At 37.9% G+C, this 26,479-nt stretch overlaps 1 protein-coding gene across 1 annotated transcript in view; it reads left to right on the top strand.

The window, feature by feature from the left end:
• The first annotated feature begins 292 nt into the window (after window positions 1-292).
• HOMER1 (homer scaffold protein 1) overlaps window positions 293-26,479 on the top strand; it is a 90,761-nt gene continuing 64,574 nt past the window's right edge. Inside the window, exon 1 of the mRNA XM_070412242.1 lies at window positions 293-1,126. Coding sequence (XP_070268343.1) covers window positions 1,122-1,126 — 5 coding nt within the window. The 5' untranslated portion in view covers window positions 293-1,121. The remainder of the gene's footprint in view (window positions 1,127-26,479) is intronic.

Genomic DNA, 26,479 nt, shown 5'->3' with positions numbered 1-26,479 from the left:
GCGGCTCTCCGGCGGCTTCGAGTCCCGCTCCCCGCCCCCCGACGCGGAATTAGCCGCCCGCCTGCGCTCGGGCGGGCGCCGGTGGACCCTTCAGCGCCGTCCACCACCGCTCGGCCCGCCCCGGCGCTGGGGGCCGGGTACCCGGGCGGCGTGGGGCTAGGCTCTCTGATTCATTCATTCTCCGCCGACGGGAGCCGCGGACCTGCTGTGGTCGGGCGAGGAGGGAAGAGTGGGCAGCCGCGAATGAAGGGCCGGGCGGAAGCCGGGCTCCATTGTGCTCGGCGGCGGGGGGCGGGAAGGGGCTGAGGGAGGTGGGATCGGCCCCCTCCCCCTGCTCTCCGGCACCCGCTGCGCCCCCAGCTTGCTGCCAGCCTGGAAATGGCTCCGTTTATTCTCGGGAGAATGAATCGATCCTGCCCAGCCTTCTCTGCCTCCTCCCCGCCTCTTCTCGGCTCCGAGTCTTAGGAGGGAGAAAAAATATATATAAAAGACAGATTCCAATGTGGAGTGTTGTGCACGTCGCGAGCTGCCGGGTTTGCACCTCGAGGAGATTTTTCTATATAGCCTTTTTCTAATGTGAGTGCAGGGAAGCAGCGGCATTGCTGCTTTTAGGATTTTTTATTTTCTCGTAGGGCTCTCTCTAAAGTGCACGTCGCATTGGGTTGCACGCTCCACCCCCCGGGACCTGGGGTGGTGGAGAAATTTGAACCCGCAGCCTTAGTAGCACCGAAAAGACCGAGTTACCTGCCTCTCCGAGAGTGGCGGAGGACCTGAGCGAAATGACCACCCAAGTCATTTTTCCTGGGACTCTGTGAAGCTGGATTCTGCGTTTTCCAACACGTAGACTCATTTTGTGGAATAGAGTTGACCGCTGTCTCCTCCGCGCAGCATTTTAACTCTAATAAGCAAATGCCACCTCTGTGTGAACGTTTTGGTATTTCTGAGAGAGAAATCATTTTATACAAGGGAACTAATTGAATTGTCAGCATTACTGAAATACCTCCAGAAAAGGACCTCGGGGGGTGGAAAAGCAACTGCGAAATAGCAGACGGAGAAATTCCTCTGGAAGTTATTCCGTAGCCTAAGAGCAGAAACTTCAGAGCAAGTTTTCATTGGGCAAAATGGGGTAAGGATTTTGTGTTTAACACAGCTTTGAACCTGTGTGTGTGTGTGTGTGTGTGTGTGTGTGTGTGTGTGATTGAGCTATGGTGGCGATTGTCTGTGTTTCATGTTTTCAAACAAATTTGCCACCTTGCTAAACTGGCCATACTTTAAAAATATAGGTGTGTGAACCTTTTAACAAGATATTCTTGTTTCTTTGTACAGTGACACCTGAGGTCATAATTAAGAAACATACGTTAGTAATATTTAAGAAGACAACATACACTGCACTTTACTGGTCAAACTGCCTCATCAGTTTGTAATCAAAATCATGTCTTGGGTTTTGTTGCCGTTATCTTTCAGAGAAGTACGGTACTGCATTCTCCCAGTACTTTGAGAATAATCAGTTGCACAAAGAAACAATTGTAATGAGTGGTTAGACTACAGTCCTTGAAAATGATCCAATGTAAATTGTTACCCACACTGTGCCCTCTGCTTTGCCCTTGAGTACCCAAAGTTAAAATGTACAGAATTGATTTATTGGAGCATTGAAATGAAAATCCGAAAGCCTTACTGATGGGGTCTCCACGGTGCCAATGCACTTGGTAAGAGATCAGAGCTTGAATAGAAAAGAGCTTTTTATTGAAGGAACTTGTTCATTTCTTCTGTTGTTTGCTTTTAAGCTCAAGTCTTCAGTTTGTGTTGACAATGTCAGATCACCTTCTTTCAGATCCAAAGTCAACTAAGAGTGCATTTTCCAACCTTTTATTAACTCTTCATGCAGTAAATTGATAAAATGCTAGTGACTTCCTAATTTAAGCCAGAAATCCATTAAATATTAATGGAATAGTGATCTAAGCATTTCATTCACAGATTGTTGATGCTGTTTGTCAAAGAGAAACTTCTAGAATTTTCTCCCTCTCTCTTTTTTTTTTTTTTTGTGGTGGTTGAACAAACATCTAAAATGTACTCAGGGGATAGCAATCAAAAGGATATACTTTGAAATTCATTGCGACATTTTAGGGATGTGCACACCTAAACTTACTTTCTTGAAACTTTTGGAGGAAAGTTCTTAGATACTACCTTTTTTGTTGGAGTTAGAATTTGAAGTGTATTAACTTGAACAAGTTTGAAAATGTAGAACATATATTGTAGGAGTCCTTCCTCAGGAATTAATGAGAAAGAGTGATAATTTTAAAATTTAAATGACAGTGGATGAGAACATATTTAACTTGCATGATTTAGAGCAATTAAAATACCTCATTCTATTTCTAGTGCTTTGTGATCTGAGGCAAATTACTTAACCTGTATGAACTGTTTTCTAATCTGTAAAATGAAGAACTTCGATGAGTTTTAAAAAAATGTGTAGTCTATGAAAGTGAATTTTTTTTCCTTTCTGTTTTGATGATTACTAGTTGGTTTCTTATAGTAAATCTTTCAGATGGAGAGATTGTTCTCTCTAAGCAATTTTTAAGTATGTAAATAATGACATTTGAAAAATGTTTTGGATGAATTGCACCAATTTTAATAAGAGAAAATACTGAAAAATACTACTTAAAACCTTGGAAATATGGCTTCTCTTGATATTCTACACTTCTCTGTTTAAAACATGTCAGAGGGAAAAATAATCAAGTGGCATTTTTTCATGCTGAAGACTGCATTCTCTCTAGAATAGATGGTGAGTAGTAGCATCATGGGGGAAAGTCATTTAATCTGCATCAGTGCTCTTCATTTTACCAAGGGAAGGTTGGTATGAACTTAATACTAAGGGGACTAGGGTTTAATATGTGGAAATAAGCCCCCACGCATAGCATACACGTTAGATACTTCAGTGTAATTAAATTTATTTATGAACTTATTTGTTTGTCCTTTTCTTAATAAAATCTTAAAGGTGGACTGGAGATGAAAAGGAATATTTATATCATTATTTTTCTGAAAGTCTATATTTGGGTCTATTACTCTTTCTTACTAATACACTTACTTAAGCAGAGTTGTCAAGAGAAGATGGGTAAGTGAAAGTAGAAGAACATACAGAGAAGGCATTTGTAGAAGCTCCTATACTTGGTGGGTGTTTATACCTAATAAGTGTAGAATAAGCACAGTCTTCAGCACCTATTTAAAGCAAAAGGAAACAGAACTTTACATGGTTCTTTAAGTTTTACCCAGGCAATCCTGAATTACCTTTCTCTAACAGATATCTAAAATTTAATATAATGGGTGAGGTTTCACATTTTATGAATATATTTTTGTTAGGTTATAATAATAATTTATCTTTGCCTTAATTATGGATAAAATTGCAAGTCTGGGGCAAACTTTAAGCAAAAGGAATTATTTTTAAGGAAAATGATTAGTTTAGGCAGAAACAAACATGGCTCATGTAATAGTAGTTTATGAACTATGGTGGAAACAGAAAAGAACAGCTGAAACTGACAGTTGGCAGAGTCTGTCAAAGTATCTTGGATGCTGCCTGCACTGTTTTTAATTACACTGAAGACAGTTGAAGTAGTGGCTTGTGAAATAGGTGTACCAGACCTCCCAGAATTACAGCATTCATGTATGTAAGATAAAGCCTACAAAAAGCTTCGAAGCCTGGGTGAGGAGCCCCTGTTAGGTATGACCCCGGTTTTCCAAGTAGTCTCATAATGAGAGTGGTGAGTCAGTAGCTATTTCAGAACTATTACAGTAGGTAACAGAAACCAAGTAACTTCAATGAGTTACTTCATGCTACCTTTTGTTTTGCTTAGCTCATATTGGCGATTTAGTGCCATCAATATGGGAATAGAGAATTCTCCCTCTCCCACCCTCCACTAAGTGTTATTTATAAAACGTGATTCTCCCTGCTAAGGAGGTCTGATAATGCTGTTTCTGATTTATCTCACCTGCCTGTGAGAACCTCTGGAAACCCTCTTGTCCGCCTTTCCCTAGATAACCTCCTGAAGCATGGAAGTGGGTGCTGCTGCATTGCAACCTGAACTGAGTTCCTTTGCTGAGCGAGGAAGCTGACACCTCCTCTTTCTGCCTTAGGCTACTGGGTGCTGCTCTTTGGGAGCTATTGTAGCAAAAATGAGGAAATCTTGATCCAGCACTGCAATATGAACATGCGTTGTTGCAAAGGCAGTCATTTCTAACATCGGAGAAGTTAGATGCAAGTCCCTAATTTTTTATTTGTTCATTTTGCCAATTTTGAACTCCTATCCTATGGCATGTACAGTGGCTCAGTGCTGCTGATACAGAGACTAGTAAAATGTATTCCTTCCCTCAGGGAGTCTATAGTTTAGAAGTTGGGAAGACAGTCAAGCCTAAAATTAAAAAGGACAGTGAAATGTCTAAGAGGCTATAATATAGGTTATAATTCCTCATAGAGGTACAAAGTGTATGTGTCATTAGCTGCCAAGGGAAAGATAACGTGTTTGTGGAAGAGGTAACATGTAGTAAATAATGAAAGATGAGTACAGGGGGCCTTATAGACAAATGGGAGGGCATTCAAGGCAGAGGGAATAGTGTGACTGACAGCACTAAGACACGGTGCTACAAAAGTTTGGCATGATGAACTTGGCTTTTTAGGGTGTAGCAAGAGCTAGACCTAGAGCCTTATGCAGGGGCCAGGTTAGAGGGCCTTCTAGACCAAACAAAAGCAGGTATTTTTCAAGCTTTTGGGGGCAATGGTCCAATATAGTAAGATACACAGTTTTATCTCAAAATCTAGTGCACACATATAGAAATGATAAAATGTTGTGAAATAATACACTTTGTGTGATGCATTCTGGTATTTTTTATTCTATTTTTAAGAAAAAAAAATGACATTTGGGACTCAATAAATTGATGGTAGCAACTGGTAATTTGAAAACACTGCTCTTGACGTTGGGAACTCCGCTAAAGAGTTTTAGAGTAGTTCCATGAAGGGTCAGGGAAATAAGGTGAGAAAAGTTTTAAAAACCATTTAGAATTTGGTTTTATATGTTGTGTCCTGGGGAAAGACCAAGCCAGAGCAATGAACCCTGGCTAGGAAGGGGAAGTGGATAGCTGGGCAGGCCCTGGAAAATTCCATGGTAGAGGGAAGGAAGGATGGTGATGAGTTGTGTGTGGTTGAACAGTACGTTTTTAGGATTAGGGCATTTATTGTTCAGAGGTAAAAATGTAGGACATGGCATGGTATGTTCCTAGCAGAGCTGCTTACTCAGATGAGCTATGAGACAGTGAATTTGGGACTTTAAAGGACTTGCAAGTCCTTTAAAAGGGACTTTCTAGCTCGCATACAAACACATGGAAAGTAAGAGTGAGGATATTTAAAAAATTCTACCAAGCAAGTAAATAAAGGGTACTTGGAGAAGCCAGTAATATTTGCCTTGTAAGCTGAAATGTTATTTGTCCTGTGACTAACATCCTATATAATAAAACCATAATATGCAAATCAACTGAACTGTGGAACAGCGAGTTGCTATGATGAGCACTGACCCCCAGGGGCAGACGCTCAACACAGTAGCTGCCCCCTGGTGGTCAGTGCACTCCTACAGGGGGAGACCGTCAGCCAGAAGCTGTGCTCACTGCTGGTGAGCACAGTGGCGGTGGCGGGAGCCTCTCCTGCCTCCGCCGCAGCGCTCAGGACACCTTGAGGGGATGTCTGCCTGCCGGCTTAGGCCTGCTCCTCATGTTCTGGACTGCAAGAAGGCACAGGCTGGGCTGAGGGACCCTGTCCCCCCGTGCATGAATGTCGTGCACCGGGCCTCTAATAGCATTATAATTTTATATCTATCATCATATATCAGGAAGATATCAACCATAAGAAGAGTAGAAGAGTTTGCATATTTTGAGACTAGGCCCCCCATTTTATTGAAATATGATTGATATAGCATTATATTACCTTAAGGTACACAACATTAATGATTTGACACATGTATATATTGTGAAGTAATTACCATAGTAAGTCTAATTAACATTCATCACCTTACACAGTGACAAAGTTTTTTGTGTGATGAGAACTTTCATGAGAATAGGTTTATTTTTGAATATGTTAGTGAATAATTGAGTCCACCCCACTCAATGAAATTTTGAAATAACTCTTTTTTTGTTTTTAAGTTTTTTTTTGAGGTAACATATGTGGACAAGGTGACCTTTGCTCTTTGCAAATGTCCTTTTCCCCAAATCTGCAGCCTATTTGTGTCTATGACCTATTGTTTTATATAGTGAGGACTTTTAAACTGCTTCTTCTTGCTTTTATTTCCTTTTGTCCTTGTGAGTTCACCCTCTTTTTTCTTGTCCTGGTGATATAGGCAGGGATAATAGCAAAGGACGCTCAGGGCTTTTTTGCTGGCTACAATGCACTTACCCACTTACAGGTAGTGGAAAAAATGTAAGCCCACTCCCACCCTCAAACTTCTGCCTACCTGACTTTGCTCCTGTAATTTTCTCCTTACTTCCCAGCTTCTGTTTGCTTCAATGTTGGGATTAGCAGTATTCGTCTGAGCCCTCCTTCCCACCATCCCCTCCAAAAGAAATTGAAGGAGAGGGAGAAATTTTCTTTTCCAAATCTGGTGGTGAAGGGATGGGTAGGCCATCCACTCTCCACTGACAGGTAATATGATCTCTATATGAGGTAGCAAGTTGTGTTATCATGCCAAGTTGCAGGAATATTATCATTTAAATTTATAAAGATATTTTATGATGTCTTTTTTAAAAACTGGATTTGATTCTAGAGTTTTTAAAATGAAAATAAAAACTTTTTGGTTAGTTTTTCATATTCAGCAGGATACAAATTGAATGAGAGGAGGAGTATCAAGATTATGGTACTTGAGTATTTGTGTAAAGCTATTAGTAAGACTGTATAAACTAATCAATGTTGATTACATTAAGAATCTGTGTAAATTAACTTTTGGGAGGAGCAAATACTATTAGAGCTGGGATCATTTGGGAGACAATAGATACAGTACATGATGTTTTTGGCTCTGGCCTGAGTTTTTTATAAGAATGAAATAGTGATTATGAGAAGCACATTAGGATGTGATTGTGTAATTCTTGAAAGCAAGGTATATTATGTCATTTTGATTAGTCATATTGTGTAGACATTAATCTCTTTTAAAAACATCCTATTGATCCTATTTTTTTCCTTTCACTTGTAATTTTTTTCTTTATTTTGATTTCCTGCTTCTCAAATAGAAATTAAACTTTCACAACAAACTTGCAGACCTATCATGAGCAAACAAGTGTATACAAAAATATCCTTTCAAAATATAAATATATAAAGGGTGTGTTTAGGGGAATCTCAATTTTGGTTCAGTACTATAATTTATTCAATAATTTTGAAATGAAGTCATAATATAAATCTGATTAGTGTGATTTATTTTTGGGGGATTAGAGAATCATAGAAGTTGATTTAGGCTAATTACCTGAAATGTTGTTATTCATGGCAGTTAAGGGATTGACAAAGGAAACTATCTTTATACATAGTTTGTAAACTCAGATTAGTTTTAAGTGAATGTCTCAGATGAAAAAAGGTGGTTAGATCTCAAAAGGTCCAACCTTCCTACTGCCACATGAATTTTTTTCCCCCAGACCTCTGGTGTTTAGCTGAAATACTTATTTTCGTTATTTAGAATTATTCCAAGTCACTGGACAGAAGAGTAGGGAAAATGAATTACAACTATTTAATGTTTCCTGATATAATTTTTAAATGACTGATATGAGACATTTTAAATAGCTTTATTTCTCAGCTAGTTAGGATATGTTTATTTGAATGAAATGAGCAATTTCTTGTTTGTTTTGTAATGCCTTAAAATCTGTGGCTTACCCAGTAAAGTGACCCTGTAGTTTATAAGGTTGATTGTGTTCATGGAATAAGCGAGAGAGAGATTTAGTCCTAGAAATCAAAAAAGACTTTTCCCTTTTAAGGTAGACTACTGGAGGAAGGCAAAGAAGTTAGTGTTTTCTTTCTTGTAGAAAAGAAAAGGAAAAAGAAAAGAAATAAAAAAGAAAAGAAAAGGAAAGAACTTAGCAATCTAATCAATATTTTCTCTTCATAGTACAATTTACCTTTGCACTTTTTCTTTTTAAAAAATCACCTTAACACCTAACATTAGCTTTAAAAAAATAGCTTTGCTTATGGACATTTTCTTTTAACGTTCTTTCATAAAACATGAAACATTTCCATGTTATCTTTGAGAGGCATTGACAACCAGTTCCTGAAGGCAGAGCAGTTTTTGTAAAATCACCAAACAAGAGTTAGATAGAAATTAAACTCAAACAAACAAAACACTGTGCTGAGGAACCACAGATATCAAAGCAGCTTTCATTACTTTATAAGGTCATTTTAAGTCATGTTTGTTACGTCATGTCTATTGGCACATCTGGATCCATGGGTTCACATGCCTCAGAGTCTAGAGAGCTGTAGAACAATGTCCTTAATTCCCCCTCTCACCCCCACACCTCCACCCCAGCTCACCTCATAGAAGGGCTTGCTCCTCATTTGTCCCTGTTTTTAGTGGAAGAGCCTTAATAGAAATGAACTGAGAGAGACAGCTCTGGTACAGGTTTATATGGATACTATACATTACATTTCCTAAACACTTAGTTCATAGTATAGCACGCACATGCAGTGTAGGTTGAAGGGATCTGGGAAATTAGACCCCATTTTTAGTATCTAGAAAATCCTGATTCCTAGCAACTGGATATACAGTAGGTCGTACCAACTATTTTTCTGATAATTTTTCTAGGTAAATTGTTGGATCCTTCCACCTTTTCATTTATGTACACCTCAATCTTAAACTTAGTAATTATTGTCTCCCTTCTGTTACATTTAAGTAAGTTTAAGAGGGTTATTCTTAATAAGGCTTTTTTTGTGAGTTAGAATTTTCTGCCCTAGTTACTTTCAGTTTTCCCCCCATTAGGCTTTTAATAACAGTCTCTAGGAAATTATCTTAAGTGGATTTGACTATCAAAGAGCTCAAAGTACTCATTAGAAAATTTCTGTCAGTCATTCTTTCTTTATGGAAAGTAAGTCTGTACATTTCTAAACTTATATAGGACAATTATTTTGAACCTACTATAACATTTTAGTGTGCTTAGCCTATTCCTTTGCCTTTTTGAGCTTTCTTTTTGCTTATTCTTTTGTAAAACTGCCATTTTCTGTCCTACTCTGTTGTTTTGAATTTCTGTTACATGACTTTTAACATTAAAATTCATGTGCTTTGCTCAATCAACCTGCCAGCTCCCAAGATGCTTACAGAATGAGGATTCTACCTGCTCTTATTTACTCAGCATTGCCATGGATCTTTATACATTCGGCTGAATGAGAAGACTCCCAAGTCACCCTTAAACTCATCTGTCTTGAGGCTCTGCTGAGTTAAAAAAAAATAGTTCTAAATCTTGCAGACTGCCTTTTTTCCTTATTCCACTGATAATATATAGAATTATAGTCGTCTGTTTTTATTGTTTCATGTATTTTATTAATGCTAAGTTGATATTTATTGCTCTACCTATGTTTCTAAGCGGGAAATAATACATTAATGACAGCATTGCTATTTAGTTTTGTTAGGTGGTATATTAGTATATTCTGAGTAATTACTATATGATCTATGGGTAGCTAAACTATAGGCTATTCATATGGTAGAAAGCTAGCCTGAAGAATGTTTTCACAGATGGTGCAATGGTCAGTTAGAAACCAGAATGCAAAATTGTATATTCTCTACTACCTCAACTATGTAAAATGCATTCTGTCTATGCATAGAAAGATTTGAAGGACATTTCATAAAGTGCTACCATATTTATTTCTGGGAGGTAAGAGTGTGAAATTTTACTTTTTGAGTCTGTAATTTTTTGTTTTTCTATGATGACTATATTAAGTATTAGAACTTTTCTTGGATTTTAAGGGTGAGGGGTATTTAAAAAATGCTAATATCTACAGTGCAAAGTTATCAGGATCAGTCACTGTTCCTGTATATAGATACTTATGTGTTTGTATCAGTTTTAGCTTGCTTATCTCAAATTTTATTTCATTTTTCTTTTAAAACTGGCTAAAGAAATAGCTACTCTAATGATAGCAAAATTGGTTTCTTATTTAAGTGTAAGGAGTAGTTCTGCTGTCAGTTTTCAGAGTATTAGTACTAATCTCCGCTTTTCATGGAAAGGAGACAGGGAAACTGATTTATGGGAGGTTCTGCAACTGTGAAATGGCAGAGCACATGCTCGCTCCTCAGGGCTCTTACCGTTAGATCAGGGGATCCGAAATGGATGCTCACATATATAGATTCATATAGAGAAGGGCTTCTAACCCCTCATAGTTAAAAACATTCTAATTTAGTGCAATCTTAGTATCTTAGTGGTGAATTAATTACATATATCTTTTTTTCCTTTTAGATGGTTCTGAAAGAAACTGCATTCTGATTTCAGTGTAATTAAATCTCTGCTCAATGCATTACGTTTTGAGTACATTGAAGTCTTTCTCATAAATGATTTGAAGTTATTACATGTGTTTGGTATAGAGTTTCTAAAGTTGATATTAAATTGTAATTTCCATTAGAGCTCTGTTAACTGCGCTTATAGTTATTAGGCACATGAGCCAATGGAATACTTAAGTAGGCAGGGCCTACATCTCTGAAGACTTCAGACCAGAAAAAGGAAGCTTGAAATGTTTTCTTGTAACACTTTTCCTAGGACTTAACATTGGATCAAGAGACCCACAGTGGAAGGACCAGTTGTAGCATATTGTACAATTTCTGTATCATCATGAGATAGCTGTAAGTTACTTAAGTCCCTAGAATTCATGAGAAAAGTTTGGACCATATTGTATACAGATTTAAAATTATTCTTTTTTCTGAATCCTATTCCCCAGAGGCCCTAAACTCTGACACTGTCATTGGCTGAGCAGAAAAATGTGTGAACATATCAGTAGAAGGCAATAGGGATTGGTGCAGACTGTGGGAAAGTGAAGAGAATGTGACCTGCCTAAAGGCATTTATATCCAATGTGTTCTAAAAACCTGGTGAAAGAAACACATCTGAAGCCTAATGTCTTAATTATTTAGCAAACTTTTTTTGAGCTCCTACTATGTGCTAGTGACTGTGATATTCTAATCTAGACCTGATGCAGTAAGTTTGGAAATTCTTAAACTCTTGACTAAGGCAGGGAGACCAGAGCATAGCAGCATAGTGGCAGAACTTAACATTAGATTAAGAACCCGAACAATTTTGAACCTGAATCACAATCACCTAGAGGGCTTGTTAAAAGCACAGTTTACTGGGCTTTACCCTGAGCTTTTCATTCAGTGGAAGGGGTCTCACGAATTTGTTGTTTTAACAAAGTTCCAGTAATGCTGATGCTGCTGGTCCAAGGACCAAGAGTCATTGCATTTGATAAATGAAGCTTACACAAGTGAGAAACTTTGTTGAAAACCTTCAATATTCCTGAAGCTTTCCACCTGTTTGCAATGTGCAAAAATTAGAATTTTGAGCCAAGGAGAAAAACCCTGATTTGAGCCTCGTATCTATTTTTTATAAGGTAAAAGATCCAGGACAACTTGAAACTGATCTTTATCTCTTTAAACCTGATTACTTTCAGCAGTACTTACCAGTTATACTCATTTCTTATTCAGAGTGACTTCTGCTTTCTGGAATTTCTAAATGTATTATTTTTAAAAATGGTCTGATACTGCTTTGACTCCTGAAGTTTTATGCTTTTGGAGGAAGTAGGGTTTCCTTCTAAGTTATTCATTCTGCTTAGTTTGTTCACATGCTATATATCGTATTGGTTCTCTATTGTTGGATGACAAATGAATACAATTTTAGAGGCTTAAAACAACACCCATTTCTGTGAGTTAGGAGTCTGGGTACCTTAACTGGATCTTTTGCTTAGGGTTTCACAAGTCTGCAGTCAAGGTAGGAGAGCTAGGACTAGTCTCTTCTAGTGGATCGGTGTCTTCAAAGCTCGTGTGATTGTTGGCTGAATTTAGTTCCTTGCAGCTTTAAATCCAGAGGCTGTGTCTTTAAGGCCAGAAGGAGGAGCCCCTCACGGTGCTCCACCTTCTAAAGAAGGAGCTGATCCTCAACAAGAGTGAGATACTGAAGTATGAGCCATTCAGTAACCTCCCTTTTGATTAACTGAAGGTCAATATGTTTGTGACCTAATCTCCTGTGTTATTCCATCTTTTTCAACCCTTACAACAACATTCAACACTCGAGGGGAGAGTTCTGTGTAGAAAGTGTCCAACAGGTGGCGGTAATTGGGGGCCATTTTATAATTCTAGCTTCTGTATTATATCAAATAACTATGGATATTTTCTAAATGTGCGAATACCAATATTTCCATTTTGTTTTTTGTTTTTTTTTAACTTTTAAAAATCTATAGCTCTCTATACTCCTGCTCCAATATGGATTGATTACTCTTTCGGCATTCTGTGTAGTCCTCATACTAGACCTTCCCTTATTTTTTTTTGTGGGAAGGGACATTGTCTCTCCTGTTTCCTGGACACTGTGTTTTTGTTGTTGTTTTTTTTTTTTTTGGTTTGTCTGAAGCTTATTTTCCTATAGTGCCCTGAAAATGACTAGGTAGGAGATAACTTTTTTGAAGCATAGTATATGTGAAAGTGTGTTCCCTCCCTCCACCCTTTCTTAATTGAATCTAGATCTCTAGACAGGAAATAATTTTCTCTATTTTGAAGATACTGATCTATTGTATTCTAGTTCCAGGGTTCCTGTGGAAGGCTGCTTGTTTCTGATTCCAGTTCCTTCATGTATGACTTTCCCCCACTTTGGAAGGTTTTAGAATTTTCTTTTTTTTCTCTGCTGTTCAAAAATTTTATGATGATATGGTGTCAGGTTTATTTGGTTTTATGTTTTGCTTTTTTTTAAAATCATTTGTTCTTTTGGTCACTGCTGGGTCCTTTCAATTTGTCAGCTCCTTAAAGTTTGGGAGCTTTTCTTCTATTTTTAACGAATATTATATATTTTCTCTCTTCACTTTATCAACTGTTAGTTGGATGGTGGACCTTTTTGTCTCATCTACCATTTTTTTTCTATTATCCTGCCTTCTAAGGAAATTTTCTTGACTTCATTTTCTAATATTTCGATGGTGTTCTAAATTTTCACGTAACTTTTAATTTCCAAGTCCTCTCTCTCAATATCTCATTTATTGGAGGACATTTATAGTGTTTTTGAGGTTTGGTTTTCTATTCCCTGCATTGTCTTTCTTTTGTGTTCCTCTTTTGTTTGTTTAATTTCTTCTTTCATGTTGGAAACATTCCTGGAATGTCTCGTGATCCTCAGCTATGTACGAGAGTGAGATACTGAAAAGCTGTGACTTTTTGTGACTCATTGAGGCTTATCACTAGTAGGCATCATTTAGGTGGTGAACTGACTTTTTTCCTTGGGTGGTCCCCAGGTGTCAGTAAGTAGAGATCTTTTCTCTGAGTTTTCTGTCTTTTTTCTGAGACTGTTCAATTTCTCTAGAGAACTCTTTCAATATATACACACCTCTTGGCATTCTGAGAGCAAGGTAAGTATATTCCTTCATTATATACCTGGGGATATATTACCTGCTGTAATGTGAAAACAATGAAGGGGAGGGTTTTTGAGGGGCATGGTTTGTTTTGCACCCTTTCTCTCAGTGCTCCTATTTTAGGCCTCACTCTTGTTGTCTTCTGCTGATGGAAAAGGTAGCTGCTTCACTATGAAGGGTGAGGAGGGGAAGAGGATTCTCACTGCTCTGTTATTTAAACTTTCAATCAACTCTCCAATTTTAGCCCCAAACCTCATACCATCTCCTGCCTTCCCTTTGCCTTTAAATGCTGGCCAGCAAGTTGTTCACTTATAATTCCCTCTTTGCAGGTACTTGACACTTTCCTTGGTTTTGCCAAGGCAAATACTACCCCCCCCCCTTTTTTTCTAGGTATTATTCCTTTTTTCAAAACTGCATTAAAATTGTAAGTGACACTAGTGCATTAGTATTTTTGGTGTTATCAGTTTATATCTTCTTTTCCTCTTCACTTTCATTTTGGTGGAATTTCAGAAAAGGAAGATAAATGTGTGTAATTAATTTTCCATGTTTGACCAAAATCACTGAGGCTTAGCATTTGAATTTATATAGGGTATCTTTCAGAATGTGTTGGCACTGTTGACAGTTAACTGATTAGAATTTAGTGAATGATAAAGTGTTGGCTTTCTAAAAAAAAATCTCTCCCTCTTACAACACCTGAAAACTCAATGCATGATATAAGCACATCTAAAAATTAAAAAGTTAAAATTGATCATCATTCCAAACCTCAGCAAAACAGAGCATTTAACTCTCTCAACTGTGTTGGTAACTAAGGTGTTGCTATAGTTTATCCCCTAACACTGTGCCTCTTGAGCACTTGCAACAAACATTAAGCACTTAATTTGTGTCATGAGTCATGCTAGGCACTGCCAATACAAAGATGAGTAGACAGCCATGTAAACAAGAAATTACATTACTGTGATTTAAGCGCTGTAATAGAGATGCACATTGTGTTTGGAAGCACAGAGAAGGAAGTGCCCACCTCCATCTGGGAAAATCAGAGAAAGCTTCATGTAGCCAGTGTTTGTTCTAAGCCTTAAAGAACAAATAAGAATTGATGGGGTGCCAAGGGCAGTGGAGAGAGGGAAAATGTGGGAAGGGCTTGTTAGGGCATTTCAGGCAGAGGGCTGTCATAGGTAAAGCTTCAAAGGTGACGTTTGCTAGTTAGAAAGTTAAGGTAGTTGGACATAACTTGTTTAGAGTATACAAGTAGATTTGACAAGAAAGTCAGTCCCAGACCAGATAGGATGACTGTGTGTCTATTAAGGATTGTACTTTCCCTCTAGGTTAGTGGGCTCCCCATATTTTTCATGTGGTACCCACATCAATGAAAGATTTTGAGCAAACTCCTTCATATATGTATATTTATAAGTTACATGTCCTACCACATATATATATATGTAATAAAATATACATAAAAATAGATGTGAAAGAGGAAAAACCTATCTTCTTCCTGTACCCCACTTTAGGACCATTGCTTGTGTTTTAATTAACTACTGAGGCTGCAAAATGGAGGAAATTTTGGACTTGTGGGAGGGGTGTTTGTGTGTGTAAAACTGGTGGGGGTCTTGGAGACCCTAAAATTTAATTGTGTAATTGGTTAATTGCAGCAATTTAGTCAAGAATAATGGCTTGAATTAAGATAGAGTAGAAAAGGGGCTGAATTTAAAAGAGCCCTAAATATTATCTACAGGAGTTGACAGTGAATTATATAGCTGTAGAGGGGTAAGTAGATTGGCTTGGTTAGCCATTAGTTGAAATAGGCAATCAGGAGAAGAGAAGCAAGTTTGCAGTGGAATGACATGACAAATTGAATAAAAGTTGAAGTATGGCTATTCACATGAGAATGTCTGTTATTCAGGGGAGGAAAACTGGGCTGAGGCTAGAGTTTTGGGAATCATTAGAATATATAAGTATTGGCTGAAACTGTGAATGTGGATGAGCTCATTTGGGGTATTTATAGAAAAGAACAGAGCAGATCTCTCTGGGGGAATAGTCATTTAAGGGGTAGGGAAGGAGCTAAGAGAGCTGTCAGGCTAAAACAGTGAGAGAACAGTCAAGAAAGGGAGTTTCAAAAATTGAGTTGCCAGGATCAAATGTAGCAAAAAATACCTATTCATTTGGGTAAATAGTGGTCCTTTAACCTTACCTTTAGAAGTTTGATCAGCCAGGATGGAAGCCCAATGGCCATGGGGTGATGGTGCTGATGAAGGAGAAGGAACCAGAGACCTGAAGCGTAGACTTCTCCTTTAAGACTTTGAAATAGAGTGTAGCTTCAACAAACTCTAGAGTTTGGGGAGTTCTTTTGGGTTTGTTTTCAAAATCGGATTGAGCATTCTTTTTCAGTCCTGAGAAAGGACTCCATAGCTTAGGGGTATTTAAAATTACAGTGAAGAAGAAGAATTATTTGGAAAGAGATGGGAGAAAATGCAATAGGGATAATTACTGAGGAAAGAGGTGGGAGGGAATGCAATCTGGAGCACAGGGGGAGTAGTTAACCTTAAGTAGGAGGCATGTCTCAAGTTTGTGGTTAAAGAGCAGAAGCCTAGGAGACTTCATTTCCTCAATTCATTCCTTGATTTATTTAACAAGTATTTATTAAGTACCTACTGTGTGTCAAGCTCTGTTCTAAGTGTGAGAGACACATCTGTGAACCAAGAAGCATATATATTCTAGAAAATGATAAAAGACAAGGCCATCTGCTGAGAGTATAGAGAATGAAGGTTGGGCAGAGCATAGGGAAGAATGGTGAAGAGTGGGAGAGATTGCTGACGATGAACAACCAGGAGCTTGGGGGGCCCAACTGAGGTGAAAGCCCCAAGTTTAGTGCTCTTATTGTTGAAGCAATCTAAATCTAGGTTACTACTATGCCTGAGAAGCAGAGAACTGTGTGTTAGAAGGGTTTTCACGGTCTCCATTCTGCTAAAATAAAGCGTGAAAGAGGTAATGTTCTATTCAGTTATTTTAAATACCACTCCCCACTCAATTGCACTTTTCCTTCTGTAGGGAACATTGTTATCTTGGGAAACCAACCTTGTATTATGTTTGCCAGAATATCACCAACTTTTTTAAAGACTTGATATCTCTTCTGTGGAAAACATCCTAAAACCTAGTCCTGTGGAAAGTCTTAGAGTTCTCCTGAGGTCTGGGACAACATTTAATATTTATCTTCTCATCTCTGCTTATGTCCTGTGCTCATACCGCACAAACACACATGCTCTCATGGGGAACCAGAGTGTAGTGGGGTTTTGTTTTTTTTTTTTAGTTTTTTAAAAAATATATTTTTATTGATTTCAGAGAGGAAGGGAAAGGGAGAGAGAGAGATCGAAACATCAATGATGAAAGAGAATCATTTTTTTTTTTAATTTTTTTTTTATTTTTTTATTTTTCGCTTAAAGTATTACAAAGGGTATTACATAAGTGTCCTTTTTTCCCCCCCGCCCTTGACAAACCCCTACCCTCCCTTACCCCCCAGTGTCTTATGTCCATTAGTTATGCTTATATGCATGCATACAAGTCCTTCGGTTGATCTCTTACTCCCCTCCCCCCTGCCCCCCAACTCTCTCTGGCCTTCCCACTGCAGTTTGACAATCAGTTTGAGGCAGCTCTGCCTCTGTATCTATTATTGTTCAAAAGTTTGTAATGGTCTTTATTATCCATGAATGAGTGAGATCATGTGGTATTTTTCCTTCATTGACTGGCTTGTTTCACTTAGCATAATGCTCTCCAGTTCCATCCATGATGTTGCAAATGGTAGGAGTTCCTTCTTTTTAACAGCAGCATAGTATTCCATCGTGTAGATGTACCACAGTTTTCTAATCCATTCATCTACTGATGGGCACTTAGGCTGTTTCCAGATCTTAGCTATGGTGAATTGTGCTGCTATGAACATCTGGGTGCATATATCCTTTCTGATTGGTGTTTCTGGTTTCTTGGGATATATTCCTAGAAGTGGGATCACAGGGTCAAATGGGAGTTCCATTTCCAATTTTTTGAGGAACCTCCATACTGCCTTCCATAGTGGCTGCACCAGTCTGCATTCCCACCAGCAGTGCACAAGTGTTCCTTTTTCTCCACATCCTCTCCAGCACTTGTCGTTTGTTGATTTGTTGATGATGGCCATTCTGACAGGTGTGAGATGGTACCTCATTGTTGTTTTGATTTGCATCGAAAGAGAATCATTAATCAGCTGCTTCCTGCATGCCCCACACTGGGGGCTGAGCCTGCAACCTGGGCATGTGCCCTGACCGGGAATCGAACCGCGACCTCGTGGTTCATAGGTCAATGCTCAACCGCTAAGCCACGCCAGCCGGGCTAGTGGGGTTCTTTAATATATTTTTCTTCGCTTATACCTGGGAATGTCACAGAAGTGAATTGATTGGTGTAAGCACTTGGACATTCCTCTGATTCCTACTGAGAAGTCATATTGTTACTATTTTGGACAAAGTTTTGCAACTTTAGTTTATCCTATCTTTCTTACTCTTGATAAATGGTAAACTGGTAGTTAGATCTAGGCTTGATTGCACTCTGGTTTGAATCTCTCCCTCCCTCCCCCAAGAATGGTGGGTGGTATATTTCCTGTCTATAGCATTACACTAGAAGGCACATAAAAATGTCCTCACATTTCTCTTTTTGTATGTTAAACTTGTTCATGGGGCTTGGCTCAGTGTTATCAGCTTGATCCATCCATTATATTCCTTCAATGAAACCATTATATTTTAGTTATTCCTAATTTAATTCTTGAGGAATACCTAGCTGTCAAATGTTATTGCCTTTCTTCTAATTTTTATTTGCAAGCAGCCAGAATGATCTTTTAAATATAAATTGAGTCACAAACTAGCCTGCTTAAAAGGCTTCAGTAGTGTCCCATTATTTATAAACTATACCTAAACTTCCATCCATGGTCTATAAAAATCTGCATAACCTGGGCTTGATCTACCTTTGTAAACCTCATTATGTGCCACTCTGTTCTTTGCGAGGAAGTACGGCATTATTCGTAGTATATGGGCTCTTGCACTAGACTGCCTGAGTGTCGTTTCACTGTTCTGTGCCTCAGTCTTCCTATATTTAAAATCAGTGTCTTAAGGGTATCTACCAATAGGATTGTTATGATCAAATAATACATACAAATCCCTTAGAACAATTCCTGTATAACATAATAAATACCAAATGCTGGCTGTCGGTGCTGGTGTTGGTGATGTCTGTTTTTTATCTCTGTATTCCAGCCGTACTGTACTTTTCGGTTTCTGGAACTGCCAAGTTCTTGCCAGCCTCAAGATCGTTGCCCATTGTTCTGATTATCTCTTGCTACATAACAAACCACCCAAACTTTAGTGGTTTAAAGCAACAGTAATCATTTATCGCACAAGTTTGCAACTTGGGCAGGGCTTGATGGGGGCGGCTCATTTCTATGGCATTGGCCGGGGTGGCTTCACTGGGAGCTGCAGGAACTACTTTTAAATGGGTCATTCACGTGGTTGGCAAGATAGTGTTGGCTCAAGAGAGGTCAGCCGGGGCTGGGGTCTTGGTGCTTCTCCGTAGGCTGCTTGGCTTTCCTCACAGCATGGTGGCTGGGTTCTAAGAGTGAGTGAGCAAGTGAACCAAGCTGAAGATGAATGGCTGTTACAACCTAGTCTCAAAAATCACACAGCATCACTTTTGCCTTATTATTTTGGTCCAGGCAATCATGAAGGTCCTTTCAAGTTTTAGGGGACTGGACATCGACTTTGTCTCCTGACAGGAGAATGGCAAGGTTCTAGAAGAGGGACAGCAGGTATTGCTGCAGCCACCTTTGGAAAATGCATTTTGCCGCATACATGCTGGTTGTTGTCTGAGCCTGAAACTCTATTATCTCCCTGGTTCCCACTCTTCAGCTAACCATCCAATCTAAATTAGGTTCCTCTTCCTCCATTTCCATTGTGCACTCTCTTTCTCTAGCACTTTATTTTCCTTGGCAACACTGTTCACAATTTGTAATTATCTCTTTAAGTCCCTGAAGGCTAGTACCTTGCATAGAAGCTGTTGAAGTGTTAAAATGTGTTAATGGTAACTTACAAATATAAACAACATGTATCACATTTTCACTAGGGAAAGCATATTCCAAACTTTGTAGGGAGAAAGGAACAGAAATACCAGGAGTCAGTCCTTTAACTCCTCATATTTCATGTCCCACTGATTAGTGAGGATGGGGTAGAGAGGAGAAACATGTATGGATAAATTTTGTGGATGAGAGAAGGTGGGGGGAATAAGCAGTTCAAATGGCTGAATTCTTATTCTTGTTTTACTTTTTAAAAAAATTATATTTTTATTGATTTCAGAGAGGAGGGGGGGAGAGAGAGAGAGAGAGAGAAGAGAGAGAGAAGAGAGAGAGAGAAAGAAAGAAACATCAGTGATGAGAGAGAACCACCAATCGGCTGTCTCCTGCACGTCCCCTAATGGGGATCGAGCCTGCAACCTGGGCATGTGCCCCCAACTAGAATCGAAGCTGGGACCCTTCAGTCCTCAGGCTGATGCTCTATCCACTGAGCCAAACCAGCCAGGGCTCTTGCTTTACTTTTAAAGTCCCAAACCACAAATCCATTTTCTGTTTCCCTATTTTTCTAGTATCCAGTTCATGGCAAGAGTCTTCTAGCTGATCTGACAAAGAAGCATGGTAGCCTAAGAAATATTCCATACTCTCAGGGAGCAGCCAAATAGATGTACTTTACTCAAGGAATGCTAACCAGACCCTCACTTAGAAAAGGGTTCTTGTTCTTTTGGCAGAGATCTAACAAGATTGGTCATCAGGTTTCTTAACCCCTGGAGACCGGTAGGAAGAAAAGAATAGGCTTTTGGAAGTAGGGTACAGTTAACAGCAACAAGAACAGCTGTTGATGTGTTACATATTGTAGCCCGGGACTAGTAATGTGCGGTAGAAGTTTCCACAAATTCTGAAGGCATTTGTTACTTAATAAATACTGCCTACCTCCTTGTTGGGTTTTGGAGACACAAGGTGAACAAAGTGCATATAGCTCCTAACCTCATGGAGCTTGCAGTCGGGGGTTAGGAATAGACCTTATGCTTGGTGTTTGCAAGGTATATCTTTTCTGGCTTCTTACTCTTAACCCATGTGTGTCTTTATATTTTAAATGACTCTTACAAGCATCATATAGTTGGGTGTTGCTGTATAGGCCAATCTGACAGTCTCTGCCTTTTGACGGGGGTGTTTGGATTTTCTCTTCATTATTGATTTAAAGCGATTGAATAATGATGTCCATTGCTATAGCTTTGGATTTGTTGAGCTTCTTGGGAATTATTTCTTTGGGTTTTATTTATATGGGAATTATTTCAACCATAATTTCTTCAAATATTTTTCATCCCTCCCATCTTTGAGGACTTCAGTTGCATGTATACTAGTAATAGATTACTTGAAGTTGTTCCTTAATAATCATATTGATACTCTTTATTATTTAAGTTTCTTTCTCTGCTTTATTTTGAGTAGTTTATATGTACTCAAGTTAACTAGTTTTCTATTCTTCTGCATTGTCTAATTTGCTGTTAATTTCATCTAGTTTATTTTTCATTTCTAGAACATTGATTTAGGCCTTTTATATATCTTAAAGTCTCCCCTTAATATGCTTATCTAACATTCAGAGAAGTAAAATACAACCCATAATGAGCAGAAAAATCCATCAATAGAAACAGACCCAGAAGTGGCATAGATGATAGGACTAGTAGACAAGGACATTAAGATAGTTAATTAAGTGTAGCCTGTGTATGAATATGAGATACGAGATACTTTGGGATTGATAACTCCTAGTCCCCAAGACCTGTGCTTTCACACAGGCTAACACTTTATTATTGTTGTTATTATCTTATTCTGTATAGTGGTGGAGTCATTCTATCAAAATACAGATCAAAGTTATCTTCCCTTACAGAAGGAAAGCTCAATAACCAAAATTGACATAACTAAAAATAAGTTTTTGGATTTTCCTAAACCACAATATCATTTCAATGAAGTGTTATAGAATAAATTGTTTTCAAAATACAGGTAAAAGAATAAGTGGTACCGGTGTACATACATACATTTTATGAAAATACTTAAGTACTCTTAACAGTACTTAACATGCATAGTAATCATAGTTGTGTGGCTGTATTATCCCACGTCTGTCCACAAAATTCCAGACAAGGGCCAGGTGAGAGTTTGGTTACAGAAGTGAACCAGGTTTATATGACAAAATAATTATTTTCCCATTCACGGATTCAGAATAGGATAAAGGTATGGGCTCTGACAGTGTTCGGATGCTGGCTCTACCATGTGTCACCTTAAGCAAATTATATACCTTCTCTATGCCTCAGGGTTCTCATCTCCAAAAGAGGGATAATAGTAACTCCCTCACAAAGGTTGAGAGGATTAATTAATATAATATAACATAATGCTTATAACAGTGCCTGGCCATTTAGTAAGCTCTCAAAAAATATTAATTATAACCAAAGAATTGACCACATACTGTTTTGTAAGTGTAGGCTTTTGTTCTCAGACTTAAGAGTGGCACATTTGAATTTCTCAGTTTGAATTATCCAATCTGGGGCTTCCCTCCTTTGACATAAATTATGAAAGTTGTTAATTTGTGTGCTTGTTAATTTTTTTAAAAGTATATTTTATTGATTTTTTACAGAGAGGAAGGGAGAGGGATAGAGAGTTAGAAACATCGATCAGCTGCCTCCTGCACACTCCCCACTGGGGATGTGCCGGCAACCAAGGTACATGCCCTTGACCGGAATCGAACCCAGGACCCTTGAGTCCACAGGCCGATGCTCTATCCACTGAGCCAAACTGGTTAGGGCTGTGCTTAATTTTTAAAAGAGAAACAGTTGAGATAACCAGATCATCCCAACTGCAAAAGGTTAAAAATAATCAACTTTCTTCTGTTACTAGTACTATTTTTAAATTCAATAAGTAGTGTTTAAGCTATTTAGTTTTTATTATATTAGGAACTGTAATCTTTCAGTTTCTACAGAGAATTTCCAGTAATTTGTTAAATCAGGAACAAGGTAAAGCGGGACATTTAAAAGTACAGTGTTGTAAAGAAACAGATGAATAGATGTAGCAGGCACCTGAAGTGAGATCATTACTGGAGTCGAAAACAACATGGGTAGGCAAGTGAGGGAGAAGTGTGATGAGTTGTCTTGTTTGGATATAGTACTTGCAAGCGGACAGTTTTTTCCTAACAGTGTCATACGAGATACTGAATAATATGGGGAGTTTCTTTTATCAATATGTTTAAAGATTCACAGGAGAACTTTAAGTCTTAATTCATTGAAGGCTTTCTTCTCGGGAATTGAAATAACATGAGAGGAAGCTTTAGTATTAGAGAATTTAGAATAGTTAACAGCTTCCTTAAACAAATACTTTTGATACTTTTGCTAGAGTACCTCAGTAGTAGAAAAGAGTGAATGCATTTAGAATAGGAAGGTCTCAATTTAAAAAAAAAAAATTTATTGGAGTGACATTGCATTGCTGGGAACACAGAAATGATTATAAAAAGACAAGATCCTTGCCCTTGAGGAGATAGTACGTTAGGTGAGGGAGAGGGAAAATAAATAAAATACATGGTGTGTCAGCTAATGATAAGTGCCATGGGGAAGAGTGAAAGAAGGGAAATAATAGAATCCTGAGAGAAGAGAGGGAAGGGCTGCAAATTTTAGAGCAGCCAGGAATGGTGTCACTGAGAAGGTAACATTTGAACAAACACCTGGAGGAGGCAAAGGAAGATACTAGGCAGATCTGAGGGGAAAATTACTTAAGGCAAAAAGCCCTGAGGTGGGGGGAGCTTGGCATGTTTGAAAAACACCAGGAGTGGTAGTGTGGCTGGAGCTAAAGACAGTACGGGGCAGGTGAGGCTGGAAAGGGAACAGGAGCATATCCTATAGTGATTTTCTCCTGGCTACACATGAGAATCACCTTGGGAGCTTGGCTGCCCACCAGACCACTGATGGTAGGGAAAGAGGCTGGTTGTTTCTGATGCAGCCAGGGTGGAGGAACACTGGTAGAAGACTTTGGACTTAATTTTAAGGACCGTGGCTTTTACTATGAGACGGGAAGCCATTGGAGGGTTTTGAGGAATGACCCACCTGATTTAGGTTTTATTACTTTTAAACCCTATAATATGAAATTTTCCGGACATATAAAGAAGTAGAAAGTACAATTCTCCTGTATCACTATCATCTCGCCCACTTCAGTAGCCATCTACATTTGCTGTATCCTGACCATCCACCTTTTTATTCCTGAATATTTGAATGCTAACTTGGGTTTTTAGAAGGATCACTCTGGTTTCTGTGTTGAGAGAAGGGGAGGCAGGACAAGGGCTGAATATAAATGTCCCCTCCAAGTATATTTTTATATGCATATAAATACATTAAAAAAACAAATTATATTGCATTCACTGTTTTGTAAATGATTTTTGTTTATTATATTGGACATTTTATGATACTGAATATTCTGCAACTCTGTTTTTTAATGACTATGTAGGATTCCATTATATGATATGCCATAATTTATTTGATCTTACATTATTAGACATTTTAATTCACAGTCTTTGGTTGCTAAATCTCTGCATACCCATGATTATATCCTTAAGGTAAGCTCCTCGAATGGAATTACTATGTCAAAGAATATGCACAAAAATTTAAAGGCTTTTGATTAATATTCATTATCAAAGTGTTTTCCAGAAAGACTTTACTAATTTATATTTCCAACTGCTTTTGGAAGTGTCAGGTTTCCTTAAACTCTCACTAACTTTGGATTTTTTTCATTAAAAAAAGGTCTCCTATTTTGACAGATGAAAAAATGATTGCTCAGTTTTAATTTGCAGTGTTTTTATTTCTAGTGAGGTTGAATGCCATTTCCATTTGAAATATGCTTATTCATATCATTTGCTAGCTGCGTGACTTAGGATATGTCACTCAGGACCTATATTTTTGTTTGATGAAATGGGTACCTGCTTCACAGGGTTTTTATGAGCATTGAATAAAAGCATTTTGTATGTCCAAATTTTTAAATGTTTTGCCCACGACCCACAGTAAAAAATGCATCTTCCATTGTGGCAAGCATATATGAATATGCAGTCAAAAGTTTCATGGAACATCTATGCTGGAGTATATTTTTCATCTAGTACCAGTTAAAGCATCACTTACCTTGATCCTGAATATCCATGAGCTTATGAACAATGAACTTTGAGTAACTTTTTATATGTGTATACCCAAAGTTTAATAATTATAAAAGCACCTGATTAGATCAGGAAAAAAGGGAATAAAATATAGTTTCTTATTCAACACACAAGATCTGAATTTTGTCCAGGTGCTAGACCTTAATAATAAAATGTATTTTAAGTTTAAAAAAAGTTTCATGGGACAATACATATAACCTTACCAAGTGTGATGTACTGTGATTATTTTACATTCTTGTTCACTTTCTAAATGCCCATTGTTAGCTATTAAATTGACCATAATCCTCTGAGTTGTGACCCACTGTTTGAAAAACACTGCTGTAATTCATCTTATTAGTTGTTCTTTTATCTATAGTGATTACCTCTTTCAGGTACCTCAGAAGTCAAATTGCCCTTAACTCCACTATAATTCATTTTCAGAAAAGCTAAATAGGGAAAGGTCCCAAACCTAGCTTATTGTATTCCTGTATCAAATTTTTGTTCAGTTAAAAAAATTAAATACCTTCACAGTCAGAAAACACATTTATTTGGGCTTCTACGATACCATGACTGAATTATCAACACCACTATTATGAAGTAGATCTAATGCATTTGAGCAAAAACTCTCTATCATTACAGAAATTATATTTGCAAAACCCCGAGTTGGGACACAGCATCCTACAAAGAATTGTGTCTATAATTTGTGTTACCTGAAAAGCTAACAAGAAGGGAAAACAGAAATCACATTCAGTTATATTTAATATAGTCCTTTTTCAATAGAACAAATAACATGAAAGCTAGAAAAATCCAGATGCTGTTCATTGCTAGACTTATAGCTAAACTACTTGAGGACCACTCAGAAAGGTTAACCAGATAGAATCATTAACTGTGACCAGAGAAAACCAAATCTGAGGGATGTTGAAATGAAAATTGCATAGAGAAATAGAGTGGGAATGGAGTGGTGGTGTTTACTATATGAAAAACACCCAGGAGTTTAAGCTATCTGACAGAACTGTTTTGTTACTTTTGACCTCTAGTTGAACATTAAGTATGTTTTGTTTAAATTATTTTTGATGCTAAACCAGGAAAACTTTAAATGAGTAAGTTAAAAGTCTGATAAGTGTTTACCACTCCTCCACTCACCCCTCCATAATGGAAAAATTTTGAGGAATGTTAGAAACAATTTGTTAAATAAAAATAAAAACTGCCAAAGAACCGTAATTTATCTTTGAAAAAGAGCAGAATATATGTGCTGTATCTGTACTATATTGATTTTTAAACATTAAATGTTATCAGATTTAGGAAAATAACTGCCTTTCTATACTTTAGTGGTTATTTACCTTAATTAAGTTTGTACCTGTATTTAGAATGTGTATATGAGATGTTCCCATGCATATGGATTGAGTGCTGGATTTTGGATTCTGGTGTTTTCACTCTTTGGAGCTAAAATAAGGTTTTAAACATGCTCAGAAATAAGTGTAGAAATCTATTGGGCTCAAATGGCCCAGAAATGCATGAAGAGCTCCTCAGCCTTACTAGTAATCAAGAGATATGCAATTAAAGCAACAATGAAATAACATTTCATGCCCATCAACCTGGCACAAATTAAAGATGTTACTTGGACATTACCAAGTGTTGGAAGGAAATAATACAAGACTATTAAGAGTATAAAT

The sequence above is a fragment of the Myotis yumanensis genome, unplaced genomic scaffold (assembly GCF_028538775.1).
Source record: "Myotis yumanensis isolate MYYU_CA2020_CCGP unplaced genomic scaffold, mMyoYum1.0.hap1 SCAF_4, whole genome shotgun sequence".
Classification (NCBI taxonomy): Eukaryota; Metazoa; Chordata; class Mammalia; order Chiroptera; family Vespertilionidae; genus Myotis; species Myotis yumanensis.
The sequence above is the reverse complement of the archived record's forward strand: the minus strand, read 5'-3'. Positions and strand labels throughout refer to the sequence as shown.